Below are 15717 nucleotides of genomic sequence, written 5' to 3'. Positions count from 1 at the left end.
ATATCATGGGACCATTCTCGTGTGTGAACGATGGAGATTAGAGTACGGCGCTACCTCCAAATATCAGGGGACCATTCTCCTATGTAAACAATGGATATTATAGCACAGCGCGTGTAGAGGGCAAGTGACCATTCTCCTCTGTGAACCATTCTCCACCTAATCTTCTTCAACAACACGTCCAATTCATTCACGCTGGCTATTTTACAGCCATGCGTTTAGTCTGGACGCCAATCTATGCAACCTGCAGACAAAACAAATAAAATGTATAATTGCAATACTAAATACACAAATACTGGCAATTATTGTTCTATGAGATGAGCTCTACAACGAATGTTCACCTTATATTATAATTTATTGGGATAAGCTCTCCATTATTGTTCTATAAGATGAGCTCTAGAACGAATGTCCTCCATATATTATAATTTATTACGATAAGCTCTTCTTCAACGCATCAACAATGGCGGAGGAAAAGCAGAGAGAGCTTCGTGTGGTCATGATTCCGTGGCTTGCCCACGGTCACATAACGCCCTTCGTTGAGCTTGCCAAAAGCCTGGCCAGTAATGGTCTTAAAATCTTCTTCGTCTCAACCCCGCTGAATATTAGACGAATTAAGCCGCAAATATGCGACGCACCGGGGATAGAGCTGGTGGAATTGGCGATGCCCTCCGTGGAAGGGCTGCCACCAGGTGTAGAATCCACCGCAGATGCTGCCAAGACAGGAGAAGCTCCACTCCTAATACCTCTACTGAGAGCCGCCATGGACCTTTTGGAGAAGCCCTTCGAAGCGCTGTTACAACAGCTGTCTCCAAACGTGGTTTTCCACGATTTTGCACAACACTGGGTTCCTCGTGTGGCCAATCCCATTCCCGCCATTTTCTTCTTCATAATGAGTATAACCAGCTTCAGCTTTGGGGTAGGGCAGCTGGAGATATTACCTAGAAACCCAACTGCCCAGGATCTGATCGTCTCGCCACCCGGATTCCCTTCACAGATTATTCAGCGCCGGTTATTTGAAGCTGAGAGGTTCCTGAACCTATATCAGGAGCTCGCAGATGGGCTTAGCATTTCTGACCGCACCAAAATCTGCTTAAGGGAGAGTTGGGCGATCGCATTCAATACGTGTTTGGAGTTGGAAGGGGTGTACGTGGAGTATTTGCAGAGGCTCATGAAGCAGCCAGTTATCCCTGTTGGATTACTCATGCCTAAACTCCCCTCACTCCCCGCTGATGATATTTGCTTGAAGTGGCTCGACAGGCAGCCAGCTGCTTCAGTGGTGGTCTTGTCTTTTGGCAGCGAGTACGTTCTAACCCACCAAGATCTCACCGCAATTGCAATGGGTCTGCTGGAGAGCAGCGTGTCTTTCCTCTGGGTTCTGCCTGCCGGAAACGATTTGCTGCAAGGCTTCCAAGATCAGATCGGGGTATGTTAGGCACCCTCCTCTTCAAAAAAAAATTGTTATTAAACAGTATATTTTAACATTTGATTTGTTTAGAGGGTTCATTGTAAATGATATTGATATTTTGAGTAGGGTCATCTATAGTGTGATTTGAGATAGCCACTTAAGTTTGACAAACTTAAACTCTAGATTTTGGCTTAAACAATGCACTCTAAGTTCTAATAAGTGTGCATCACGAAGTAATATGTAATATGGTGAGCAGGAGCGGAGCAATTGGTGAGATAAATGATGAAGAGGGGGTTCTGTTTTCATGGCCCCATCCTTTGTTTCGTCCACGGCAGTGGTTTCTGGGTGGAGGATCACTTTCCTTTCTGGTTTGCCTATGCCCTAGTGGATCAGTTGGGGCCAGTTCTTCTGTTTTTGGCCTATGTTTAGGGGCCTTTTGGTGCATGGCCCATTGTGTGGCCATTGTTTCAAGGGATTCTTGTGGGTTGCATCCATGCTTTTTGGGTGTGTTTCGAGTCTCCTGGGGTTGTGATGCCTTGCTCTTGCGATGGCAGTGGTGCTTTTCTGGTTTTTGCATTCTCCTCGCTATTGCTATGATAGGTTTGTGGGTTCCCCTGTCTGTAGTAGATTGGGGTTGTTCATTTTTGTTGGGAGCTTTTCTTGTTTGGTTTTTTGGGAAGAAGGGCTCTTTGGATAGTTGCAGTTGCGGTGGTTTGTTTGGATGGGAAGATGTTGCCATTGGAATTTCCTCCACATTCTTCTTGTCCATGGTTTTATATACGAGTGATAGTTTTCTTAATACATTGAACCACACTAACCATTGACCCTACAAAATCAACTAGAAATGTTGAGTCTCTCAGATTTCACTTCAAATTTAGTTTAGTGCAAAGAGATAGTAATAATGGAATAACAATGTTAAGTTATGTATATTGGACGTTTCAAAACATACTCAGTTATCCATCATCAAGTAGAGTTCAAGTAGAGCTCAATTACATTGATGATGGATCATTAAGTGTGTTATGAAATGTCAATTAAAAAATATACATAAAATTATAAACAACATTGGAAACATAGTATGGAAGGCTCATACCAACTAATATTAAGATCCTCTCAAAGTTATATAGGTCTCGGATCAATCACTAAACTAAATACCAAATTAGGAGAAAAGCTTAAGTCAATAAATTTTTCAATCTATCAAATTAGTATGAATTTTTTTTGGGATTTGATTATTTGATTTTGTTATCTCAATGTTAGGATCAAACTCCATGTTCTATCATTAGTGTTGTCTTACTTTCTTCTTTTTGATGATGGATTATAGAGTTTGATGTAATATATTGAAGAAAAATCTTGAAATATCAAATCTAGAAATAATTCACACTTTAAAAAGTCATTTTTTTAATTTTAGGTAAAATAAAAGAATACTTATTAAATTATTTATATAAATTAATATAAAAACATTTGAAATTAGATGCAATTGGATTAATGAATTTATGGAAAGAAACATAAACTTATTATGTTGTAGTAATACATATCTAGAACAATAATTTTAAATGTTCTAATTTTCTAATTATTACTAGTAGTAAAAAAAACTCATATGAAAACTTTTATAAGAAAATGGATATATTTTTAAATTAGGAGTTAAAATTTTAGCTTTCTAGATCCTACAAAATTTAATTATTTTGGTTGGAGAGAGGATTTACAGTTGTGCATTTTAATTTTGTATTCTTTAGGATTTTAAATGGTAGATTGTTCTTTTCTTAAGGGCTAGTAATAAGTTTGAGGCCGCTGCTTATGGTTTTTGACATCACAGTCACCTCAACTACATATTTGTTAAGTTGTTTGGAAATAATATATATTTACAAAAAAAGAATAAAACATGTGTATTAAGGTACATATTACTTATTGTCTTATAAGTTGTCAACACTTTATTCATTATTGTCTTGTAGTGTCTTGTGAAAATGGATAATTTATTCACCTTTAGGTACAAACATAATGTTTAGTGGTGCTAAACACTATAAGGAATGGGTAAAATTATTTTAAAAGGATTCCTTGTTGCACTTGACACTATATCTATTATTTTCCACATTCATTTATCAAATCCTCTACTACATATTCTATGTTTTCAAATGAATTCATAAACAGTATGAAATTTTTACATACATTTCTAAGGTTCTAATTAATATGAAATATGGAAGTCTCAAAACTCCATTTTTTAAAATCTACACCTTTTATACATTTTATGAAACTTTTGTTGACCTTTTTAGGAATATTTAAGTGAACGAAATACACCAATTGCAAGTCTTTGATATTCTTATTCTATTTTATTACATTCAAAACATGATGATCACTTTTACTTCAATAAATAATAACATGTTGTACTTGAAAACCACTTTTGATTCCTTTAATTATTTTACAGGACAAGGGATTGGTAGTAACAAAGTGGGCTCCACAATTACATATTTTGAATCACCCTTCTACATGTGCCTTTGTCACTCATTGCGGGTGGAATTCAATGACAGAAGGATTAAGGTTTGGGGTGCCACTCATAACTCTCCCAATGCAATATGAGCAAGGGTTAAATGCAAAGCTTGTACAAGAGCTTAAGGTGGGAGTGGAAGTGAGAAGAAATGAAGAGGATGGCTCTTTTACTAAGGAGGATATTAGTAAAGCAATTAGAGTCTTAATGACAAAAGAAGAAGGATCCCAAATCAAATCTAATGTCACAAAGATAAGTAATGTGTTAACAAGCAATAATTTCGAAGTTACTGAAAGGAATATGAGGAACTTCATTTCCATGCTTAGAACCTTGAGCAAATAATTAGGCTAATAGGCCTAAATTTGTCTCTAATTTCACAGTATTTTAAAAATATTTAGTTTTAATAGTGTTTTATTTTGTGGTTATTATTATTTAGAGACTTTAGTGTGTCTTACGTTGAACTATATTGTATTTGTTTGTAGTAGGATTTAAACTAGGGTTCATAAGTTAAAATATGTTAGTGTTTAGTATGTGTTTATAGTAGTTAGATATATTATCATGTGTTTATACATAAGATAATATATAATAAGGCTTATAGAAGCTACTTTGTTTTGTTATGTATATCATCCCATTGCTTTTAAATATAGAATATATTAATTACTTAATGTTTTATTTTATGATCTCTCATCTTACTAGACTAACATAAAAACTATGGCATCAAAATTCTTATTTGGATTGCATAATGAAACAATAATATGGATTTTTTAAGGGGAAGGATGGTTTTTGCTCCAATGGGATGATTGATGCACACAATTATTACTAGTGCTTCCTTTTTTGTAAAGGATTCATGAATATAAGGCTTTCTCTTAGTGGTGATAAGTAAGGATTTTCTCATGTTTGCATTGGTTTTTTCATAACAAATGGTATTTCAAATGACTGTTTGTATTTCCATTGATGATTTAATCTTGAGAAATGATTAAATCCATGACTAACTCAATAAGATTACCTTTTCTAGGATTATGTTATTTCCAAAGATTGTATGTGACTAGTGATAGTAACAACAATATATTTTTTTAACTATAATCTTTGTTTATGTAGAAAACCTTATCATAAATGCTAGTAGATTTCTAAAAACCATGAGATTGTATGTGTGTGTTTTCTTTTACATTTGATTGCGTGAGTGCATTTTGCATCAACATTTCAAATCACACTCTATCGCCCATCATCAAGATGAGATAAAGATCACAAGGAGAATAAAGTGATGGACCACAGACTTGGACCTAAAATGTTGATGCAAAAAATGCTCACACAATAAAATCTAGAAATAGCACACATACATGCCCTATCATATCTAAAAAGTGATGTTACAAAGGAAAATGAGCTAATCTGATAGCTTATTCATTTATCATATATTGTAATGTTAAAATATAGCCATGTGGTGTCTTCAGTAGGTTGGTGCCTACATCATATTGTAAGTGATTCACCAATTTGGTGAAGCTAGATTTGGGTAGTAGATCCAACAAGCTATTCTCACTGTATTTTTCTCCCATATTGCGTTTTCATGTATATCTAGTGTTATTCAAGTGTGAATGTGTCTTTTATGTGTTATTTAATTGCTACATCATTAAGAAGAATTTATAGAGATGCATTGATAATTTAACGTTCATGTCGTGACAAGCTATTAATGAGAATTAATGTTTAATTAAGTTGAAATTGGAATATATTGATTCTCCCACTTGTTGGTGCCCAAAAATGGGTTTACATTGACACGAGGTAGAGATCAAGTTGTTTTCTTTTAAAATATCTATGGAAAACCACTTCCAACTGTTAATATTCATCAGACTTGGACCAACAATAACAAGGATACAAGATCCTTCTGTGCTTTAGGCTCTGTAAAACCAAGGAGGGTGATCTCCATGCCAATTTATAATTTCTATGCCACACTCCCAAATTATACATGAAACCAAGTAGATAATCTCATATAAAGACTCAACAGAAAGGGAGAATGCTCAGGAATGAAAAATTCCTCAGTGATCCTCAACTAGTTTGGAGCATGAGATGATTAAAACACATAACAAAATTCAAGCAAATGAAAATATTATGATATTCAACAAGTTATAGAAAACAGGTGGTGATTCTGAATAGACAATCAACTACAAGTCATCCACTCAGCTATGATGAGTGCCTTATTCCATTGGGTACATGAATTCATACCGCATAAAATGCACTTTCGATAGAATTTATCTAACAACGTATAAACCTAAGATAATATTGCCTTACAATACATCATATTTGCAATCCCAACCCAGAACTACTTATCAAAATCCCTACAAATATCCCCACCATTCTGCAATTTTACTCAAGAATTTAATTAGCCCCTTAAACCAAAGCATGAACAAAAAATGCATACACCACAACAGTGCAATGAATGATAAAATCCATGATAATATGCATTCAAAACATGATAGAACAATACACTGGACATAAATGGGTTTGAGTTATATTTCTATTGAATAATTCGGCTATCTCTATAAGAATACAATTCATACATAACTCCTTCAAGAACCTACAGAATTACAAACATAAGACTCTTTCTATTTTGCTCTACAAAATGATCTTTTATAATTTTTTGTTTCACCTAAAATTTGCTTATTGGAAACAGAAATTCAAAACACTGAAAGGACCAAAAATCCGAACCCCGTCTCATAGCCCTGAATTCCCTTTTATAAAAAACAAGGGAGCAAACAAGATTCAGGCTAGAGGAGACACCTGTCATCTCAAAATGATTACACACAACTGCATTCTATTACACAAACATTCATCCTTGATTTCACTTATCCAGGATCAAAGTTTGCGGTCACCTTCTTTAAAAATCATGATAAATATTACCACCATTTTTGTTATACATGTTCAAAAATATCTGCCACTAAAAGACAAAAATGGTTATGCAAACTGTTTACAACCTTTATTCATCATTTAAATACATACTACTCCACTATAGTCTTCATCGAATGGCCAATCAAAACTAATGACTTCATCAACTTTTTCCCTGTATGGAATATATTTAACGGCTACTTGGTTTGCCTCTCTTTCAAAAGTTTCAAAAAATGATCCTGTGGCAATTATTTTATCCATGCAATCCTCCAACATATCCATGTTTAGCCCTTCACATATCATCTCTACCTGAGTATTGATGACTCTTTCTTCCTCTTCCTTCCAAGATTGTAAAGGCTTGACTACCCTTTCTTCATCATCAATATCTGGCAAAAGAGTTTGTTTCAATTCACTAAAACTTTTCATCAATTCCCTTACCTTTCTTTCTATATTCTCTGACAAAATTTGGGCCTCCTGCATTGATTTTACCAACAAATATGTTGGCTGGAGTGCGTGTGGTCTCTCGGCATAATACTTAGAGGTCATGGACATTATTTTGAGCTCATTTCCTCTTTGCAACTATTTTGTAAATAGAGGAATTGCCACTTCTTTATCATCATCAAATTTTTGAATAGCACTAAATAGCAAAGAATATAAGGCATGGACACTATTGAGCCTGTTATCAACATTCTCATTCAAATGAGTTAGCACTGAGCTAACTATATCCTTTTGCTGCCCAGCTGATTCATCTTCTGACTCTTTCAACTTATTTTCTAATACAATAATCTTTTCTAGAAGCTAAGATTGATTTGGTTCAGTTGATCTTGTAGCTTCAGGATCATCATCATCATATGGGACTAATGATATACCAAGGATACCAGCACTTGTATCAATTTGAGCTACTTCTCCTCCTTGGATGAAAGGTGATGACCAAGATGATGATGACTCGGATGGCCCTGTAAGTGCAAAAAAGGAAACCTTTATTTTTCCATGCTCAAAGAGCTGCACTCTCATTTGCAACTCCACACACATCTTCTTAGATGCATTGTAATCATTGAAAAGTTTATCAAACTTTCTTATCAGCTTTGCCTTTTCTAAAGCTTCACTTGTTACACTCTCATGCGCCAATTTAGCAACAACACCATTTAACTTTGTAGCCTCTACACTGGATGTTTCAAATGATTTTTTTATAATAAGGCTTCCCCTCATATTGGGGTTCAAGTCACTAATGTTAGGCTTTCTAGGTCCTTCCTCTAGTGCCCATATTGCCAAGGTTGCATAATCATCCACAAAATATGGTCCTTTTAATGCCAACCTTGATTCTTCTTCTTAATTGAAATGTTGACCTTTTGACTTCCTGATTGTATCAAAAGCCACTGCATCTTCTATGTCCCATTCTAGTAAGATCAGGACTCCAGCCTGACTTATAATCTTCTTGTCTTCATCAACAATGATTTCATTAAATTCTTCCATCATATCATTCTTTACTTCTTCTTGGTTCTCTTGATACGATCTATCTGGCCTTTGGGCCTTCTTCTTAGTAATTCTTGTAAAGTTTTGATACCAATAGCTAACAAGATGAGAGGGTGGGCGGGGGTGTATCATACAAACTTAATCTTCAATATATTCAACAGATTCAACCTCGGTAACTTAAACTTCAGCAATATAACCAAAAATTGCTAAACATGCTAACTCATAAACACATAATCATCATAACACATATAACACCAGATTTAACATGGAAACCCAAATAGGGAAAAACCACTATGGGATTTCGGACCCACTAAGAAATATACTCTTCTAGAGTATGCTCGGTTAAAAGAAAATCATGTTAAAGATTACAAACACATTGCTAGATGTGACCCAGTTAAGGGATTTCCTTTAGATCTGTTACGATCTTCACTTTGTTAGAAGTGACCTTGTTAAAGGATTTCAAACACTCATTTAGAATGCTACCTTGCTAGAGGATTTACAAATAAGACTATTAGGTCCACTCGGTTAAGAGATTTCATGTCACTTACAAAATAAACGATAGTAATAAATATATCTACAACTTCACATCTAAAATGCTAAAGCAGATTCTTATTTGCTCAAAACAATCTTGTTATAGGACTTATCGTGTCCCTCTGTTGGGCTCCTTACTCTGTTATTCAAAACAGGTCTTCAAGCTTCTATGCTTGGTAATAACTATGTAGCATCCCTGTGCTTAAACTTGCCCGCATACATTGTTTATCAACAATTCCTTATTTATAAACAATTCTAACCGCTTAATCTCCTTGATCACATTTTCCATGATCAATCTTAGCCATCAGATCTTCAAACTTGACCAGGTTCAATGTATCCTTTGGTCTGAAAATGTTTTACCTTGCCTAGGGACTTGCATTCCTTTCATGGGACTTGCACAAGGTTATTGCGGTTCAATCTGAGCTGTAGATCTTCCTCCCGATCTTCCATTGCCATAGATCCTTAACAAACTTCATGCACGGCATACCAATCATTTAATCAACTCCTTCTCATCATTGTCCTTCATTAAATAATGCTTGTATTCATCCAATACGATCTGTCATAACTCAATTGCAACTTGGTAAATACTGAACTTCACTCGGTAGACATTTTGCCTTCATTAACCGATATCGATAACCTTAGGGTTTACTGACTAGGTTCTTTGCTCGGTGACATAGTATAGTATTAACCTTACAATCAACAACATTTGTAGGATATAAAAACAATCTAAACATCATGATCTCATCATTGTCTAACTCGATAGTAGTTGCCCATTGAATAACTTATTTCTCCCCTTATTCATCACATTCTTTCTGTGTCACTTACCGACCACTTAATACTCATCAAAACATACTTCTTAAGATATGGCAACATCATACTAAATCAGAAAATCAATTTCTTGACATCAATGACAAAATAATGTTATAAAGATAGTAATCATCCTTCTTCATTTCTATCAATAATCTTAAATAACCTTCTCAATATCATTATTGAAATGTTAACAATCTTTCATTCTACTGAAATGCCAACACTCTCCCCCTTTGGCATTGATGGCAAAACCAACAATTAAATGGTAATACCAACAAGATATTCAAATTGATTCGGATTCAGATTGTTGTTAGACTTCTCCTATTATCCTTGACCTATTAAAAATTGTTTGAAGTCTTCTAGGCTTTCTCCCTCTTTCATTAGTCTTCTCCCTTTTGCAGGAATCTTCTCCCCCTGTCGTTAGTCTTCTGTTATTTTCATCATTTAGGACTTTACCATTTAGTCTTCTCCCCCTTTGACAACAATGCCAAAAAGTAAAAGATCTAAATCATGAACTCTTCTAGTGTGAAGTGCTTGTTTTTGCTGTGTTACACACGTATCATTTCAGTCTCAGTCAGAGCAACTTGTCTCTATTCACTATTTCCTGCACACCTTTAGAAAACCTTCCAAAGTGCGTAAATCAGCATCAATCCACACATAATATTCTATAGATTCACCGAATTGATGCTTTCACTAAACTCTATCAGTAGTAGAAGATAGGGGTAGGACCCCTAGCTTGCTTCTAAGATACTCAAAAGTGTCCCTTGGCAGTAGCTTTGTGAAGATGTCTACTATTTGCTCTTTTGAACTGATATATTCCAACACAACTTTCTTCTCTTAAACTTCTTCTTTGAGATATTGATACTTTATAGAGATATGCTTTGTCTTGGAGTGTATTATTGGATTCTTTGAAATGTTAATGGCACTCATATTATCACAGAATATAGTTAATGGCTCGGTAACCTTCTCATTTATACCTTCCAATAGTTGCTTGATAAATGCTATATTGGTACAATTCAATATTGTAGCGACATATTTAGCTTTAGCTGTTGACTATGAAATGCATCCTTGTTTCTTGCTAAGTCAACTTACTACTCTACTTCAAAAGAAGAAAACTCCACCACTTGTTCTTTTCCAATCATCAATGTTCCTTGCCCAATCAGCATCAATATAAACTTTTAAATCAAAATCATTTCTCTTTTCATATACTAAGCCATAATCTTCAGTGCATCTCAGGTATCTGAAAATTCTCTTGATTGCTGTCATATGGGTTTCCTTGGGATCTGCAAAAAATCTTGCAACAATACCTACTGCATGTGCTATATCTAGTCTACTATGCACAACATATTGTAACTTTCCAATCATAGACCGGTAAAGTGTCTCATCAATAGATGCAGATTCATTATTCTTTGATAGTTTACAGTTGGTAGTCATAGGAGTACTTACAGGTTTAGAATCCTCCATTCCAAATTTCTTCAAGATTTCCTTTATGTACTTGGATTGACTAATGAAAATCTCATCTTTCATTTGCAGTATCTGTAAACCTATAAAATACTTTATCTCACCGATTAGTGACATCTCAAATTCTTTGCACATTTCATTACCAAAGTTTTTGCATAGAGAGTCATTTCCACAAAATATAATGTCAACAACAAATATGACTGAGATTAGTATTCCATTGTCCTCATCATTCTTCATGTACATATTGTTGTTTTCACTTGTCCTTATAAAACCAATCTTGATTAAGTAAGAGTGCAGTCTCTCATACCATGCTCTAGGTGCTTGTTTCAAACCATATAAAGCTTTGTTTAATTTACATACCTGATCTTTACTCCTGTCTTCAATAAATCCTTCAGGTTGTTCAATGTAAACTTCTTCTAGTATACCATTCAAAAATGTAGATTTAACATCCATTTGATATACCTTGAAATTTTTGAAAGCAGCATATGCCAACAATGTTCTTACTCCCTCAAGTCTAGCCACATGTGCAAAAGTCTCATCATAATCTATTCCTTCTTCTTGAGCATAACCTTTGCAAACTAGTCTTGTTTTGTTTCGAATGACCTCACCTTTTTCATTTAGCTTGTTTTTGAAGATCCACTTTGTACCAATTACATTTTTGTCCTTCGGTCTTGGGATCAGTGTCCATGTGTAATTCTTCTTGATTTGATCAATCTCTTCTGTCATATCATTTACCCAATCTTCACTGTTAAATGTCTCTTTTAATATTCTCGCTTCAAATTCAGATATTAGACATGTGTTATGTCTCAGTTTTTTCATTGTCATCACTGGATCATCCTTATCTCCAATAATCTTACTTGATGCATGATGTCTTCTGACATATTTGGCTAATACAGGCTCGATAGGCTCTATATGATCTTCTTCATCACTCGGTAACTAGAAATTATCTTCATTTTCTTCAGCAACTTTCTCGGTAGGACTTCTCAGTTGAACATAAACAAATTATTCATAATTTTCTAGTTCTTTGGAATTTCCTTCATCATTTCTTTCTACAAATGCATCAATTTTCACATTTGCAATTTTCACTATTTTATTAGATGATTTCATCAGACATTTAAATGCTTTACTTCTAGAAGAATAACCAAGAAATGTTCCTTCCTCACTTTTCTGATCAAACTTTCCATTTTTGTCATCTTTGTGAACATAACATCTACTTCCAAAGATTTTAAAATAACTTACATTAGGTTTCTTGTCATACCAGATTTCATATGGTGTCTTCATAGTTCCTTTCTTCAGTTGTACTCGGTTCAAGGTGTAAACAGCAATGTTGATTGCTTCTCTCCAAAATGTTTGAGGTACCCTCTTTTCTATCATTAGGGTTCTGGCACAATCTACAATTGATCTATTTCTTCTCTCAGCTATCCCTTGTTGTGGTGTTCTTGGTGTAGACACTTTCCTTTTTATACCATGATCATTGCAGAATAAGTTAAATTCATCAGAAGTGAACTCTCCTCCTCTATCAGATATAAGACATTTTAGCTGTCTTCCTATTTCATTTTCAACTCTTGCCTTGTACCATTTAAACATTTGAAAAGCTTCTGATTTTTCTTTTAAAAATGTAACTGACATCATCCTTAAGTAATCATCCACAAATAATATGAAATATTTATCACTATAATAACTTTGAACTTTCATGGGACCACAAAGATCAGTGTGTACTAGATCTAAAATTCCTTTAGAAGTGTAGGACTTACTTGTAAAGCTTGATCTTGTCATCTTACCCATTTGGCATCCTCGACACATAACATTCTCACGTGTTTCCAGACTCAGTAGACCTCTTACTCAGTGCTTCTTACTTATTTTGATCAGATTATCAAAATTTACATGACAAAACCTTTTATGCCATAACCAGGTATCATCTATCTTAGCATAAAGACACTTGTTCCGAGTTGAGTCAAGATGAAATTTATTACCTTTTGTTTGTGTCCCGGTAGCAGCTAACTTTCCATGCTTGTCATGAACTTTGACAATTCCTTTCTGAAATTCTATTCGGTATCCTATATTGTTTAGTTGTGCTACACTCAACAAATTGTATTTCAAACCTTCAACCCAGTATACATCATCACATTTAGCATTTTCAAGAAGTGTTATAGATCCTTTACCTTTCACCAAACATGGTGCATCATTACCAAATCTTACATAACCTCCATCATAGTCTTCTAATTTAACAAACTTGTGTTTATCACTTGTCATGTGATGTGAGCATCCACTGTCTATGATCCAAGAATCATTATTATTTATGTGAGATATTAGGGCTTTTTCTTCATACCTTTCTTCATCTGATCCATCTTTAATAGCCACATAAACAACTTCCTCTATATCGGTTTCATCAGCTTGATCATCATTGGATTCCTCATCAGCTACTAGGCATGTCTTTCTGTCTCTCCTTCTGAAGTCTCGGTGTCCTCTGCATTGGTTGTCTTTCTTCCTGTTATCTCGGTATTCTCTCTTTTGACTAGATTCTTTGTCAGGACAGTTAGAAGCCATATGACCTATTTTATCATAATTGAAACATTTTAAAGGTAGCTTTCCTTTATACTTGCCTTTGCCTCTCGGTAACCTTCTGGCTAATAATGCTTCAAACTCTTCTTGCTTCTTGATTTCCTCATACAGTTTGTGCACTTCTTCCATGTTCTTACGAAATTTTTCACTTGCTCCACTATGATTCCCTTCGGTGTACTTACTCATTCTATCATTGTAATCATTAGATTCACCAATATGAAAAGAACTGAATGCAGATTCTACTTTATTTACCGAAGACCCACTGTTATCAAAATAAATTAACTCAAATGCATGTTGCTTACCAATAATAGCATCCAAAGAAATTGGCATGTTAGGTACAGACCTCAATTCATTGATTGCAGAGACTCAAATGGCATAAGTTGGTAGAAGTGTTCTAAGCAAGTTACTTGTTACATCCTTTTCTTCAATAGTTCCTCCTACTCCTTTGATTTGATTGACAGTCTCCTTTAACCTTGTATTGTATTGGGTTATGTTCTCACCTTCATTCATTCTCATGGATTCAAGTTGTCCTCTTAGACTATCTACTTTTTCTCTTTGGACATGTTCATCACCGCCATACACAGATATAAGCTTGGTCCACATTGCTTTTGCATCATTACAGCCTTCTAGATCATTAAACTCTGAGTCACTCAGTGCTGATGTTATTTCAATCATTGCTTGAATATGTTCCTGATTTTCCTTTATCTCTTCCAAGGTCATCGGGTTGGTGCTTGGTGGTATGTAATCATTCTCCAAATAATATTTTGCATATTCTCTAATTCCTGATAAATGCAGCTTCATCTTTTTTTACCATGTGGCGAAACTTGACTTGTTCAGCTTTGATGCATCCCTTTTATACATCTTCGGATCTTTGCCTCAAGTACCTTTAAACTTTTCTTCTGAAGTCCAAAGATCTGATACCAATTGTAAAGTTCTAATGCCAATAGCTAATAAGATGAGAGGGGGGGTGAAATATACAAACTTAATCTTCAATATATTCAACAGATTCAACCTCGGTAACTTAAACTTCAGCAATATAACCAAAAATTGCTAAACATGCTAACTCATAAACACATAATCATCATAACACATATAACACCAGATTTAACGTGGAAACCCAAATAGGGAAAAACCACTATGGGATTTTGGACCCACTAAGAAATATACTCTTATAGAGTATGCTCAATTAAAAGCAAATCCTGTTAAAGATTACAAACACATTGCTAGATGTGACCCGGTTAAGGGATTTCCCTCAGATCTGTTAGGATCTTCACTTTGTTAGAAGTGACCTTGTTAAAGGATTTCAAAAACTCATTTAGAATGTTACCTTGCTAGAGGATTTACAAACAAGACTGTTAGGTCCACTCAGTTAAGAGATTTCCTGTCACTTATAAAATAAACAACAGTAATAAATATATCTACAACTTCACATCTGAAATGCTAAAGAAGATTCTTATTTTCTCAAAACAATCTTGTCATAGGACTTATCTTGTTCCTCTGCTGGGCTCCTTACTTTGTTATTCAAAACAGGTCTTCAAGCTTCTGTGCTCGGTAATCACTATGTAGCATCCCTGTGCTTACACTTTCCCGCATACATTATTCATCAACAATTCCTTATTTATAAACAATTATAACCACTTAATCTCCTTGATCACATTTCCCATGATCAATCTTAGCCATCAGATCTTCAAACTTGAACAAGTTCAATGTATTCTTCAATCTAAAAATATTTTACCTTGCCTAGGGACTTGCATTCCTTTCTTGGGACTTGCACAAGGTTATTGGGGTTCAATCTAAGCTATAGATCTTCCTCCCGATCTTCCATTGACATAGATCCTTCACAAACTTCATGCACGGCATACCAATCATTTAATCAACTCCAGCTCATCATTGTCCTTCAGTAAATAATGCTTGTATTCATCCAATACGATCTGTCATAACTCGGTTGCAACTCGATAAATACTGAACTTCACTCGGTAGACATTCTGCCTTCATTAACCGATATCGATAACCTTAGGGTTTACCGACTAGGTTCCTTAGGATTTACCGACTAGGTTCTTTGCTCGGTGATATAGTATAGTATTAACCTTACTATCAACAACATTTGTAGGATATAAAAACAATCTAAACA

General features: G+C 34.8%; 1 protein-coding gene across 2 annotated transcripts; it reads left to right on the top strand.

The window, feature by feature from the left end:
* Positions 1-288: 288 nt before the first annotated feature.
* Positions 289-4447, top strand: LOC131030025 (UDP-glycosyltransferase 91C1). 2 transcript variants are annotated; one of them, XM_057960707.2, is made up of 2 exons: positions 289-1420; positions 1659-2203. In XM_057960707.2, the coding sequence occupies exons 1-2, from the start codon at positions 458-460 to the stop codon at positions 1674-1676; spliced, it is 981 nt and encodes a 326-aa protein (XP_057816690.2). In that variant the 5' UTR covers positions 289-457; the 3' UTR covers positions 1677-2203. The 2 variants fall into 2 exon arrangements, with proteins under 2 accessions (XP_057816690.2, XP_057816689.2); XM_057960706.2 differs by lacking the exon at positions 1659-2203 and adding an exon at positions 3819-4447 and having other exon boundaries at positions 398-1420.
* The last annotated feature ends 11270 nt before the right edge of the window (positions 4448-15717 follow it).

Source organism: Cryptomeria japonica, chromosome 7 (assembly GCF_030272615.1).
Source record: "Cryptomeria japonica chromosome 7, Sugi_1.0, whole genome shotgun sequence".
NCBI lineage: Eukaryota > Viridiplantae > Streptophyta > Pinopsida > Cupressales > Cupressaceae > Cryptomeria > Cryptomeria japonica.
This window is presented reverse-complemented; position numbering and strand designations above follow the sequence as displayed.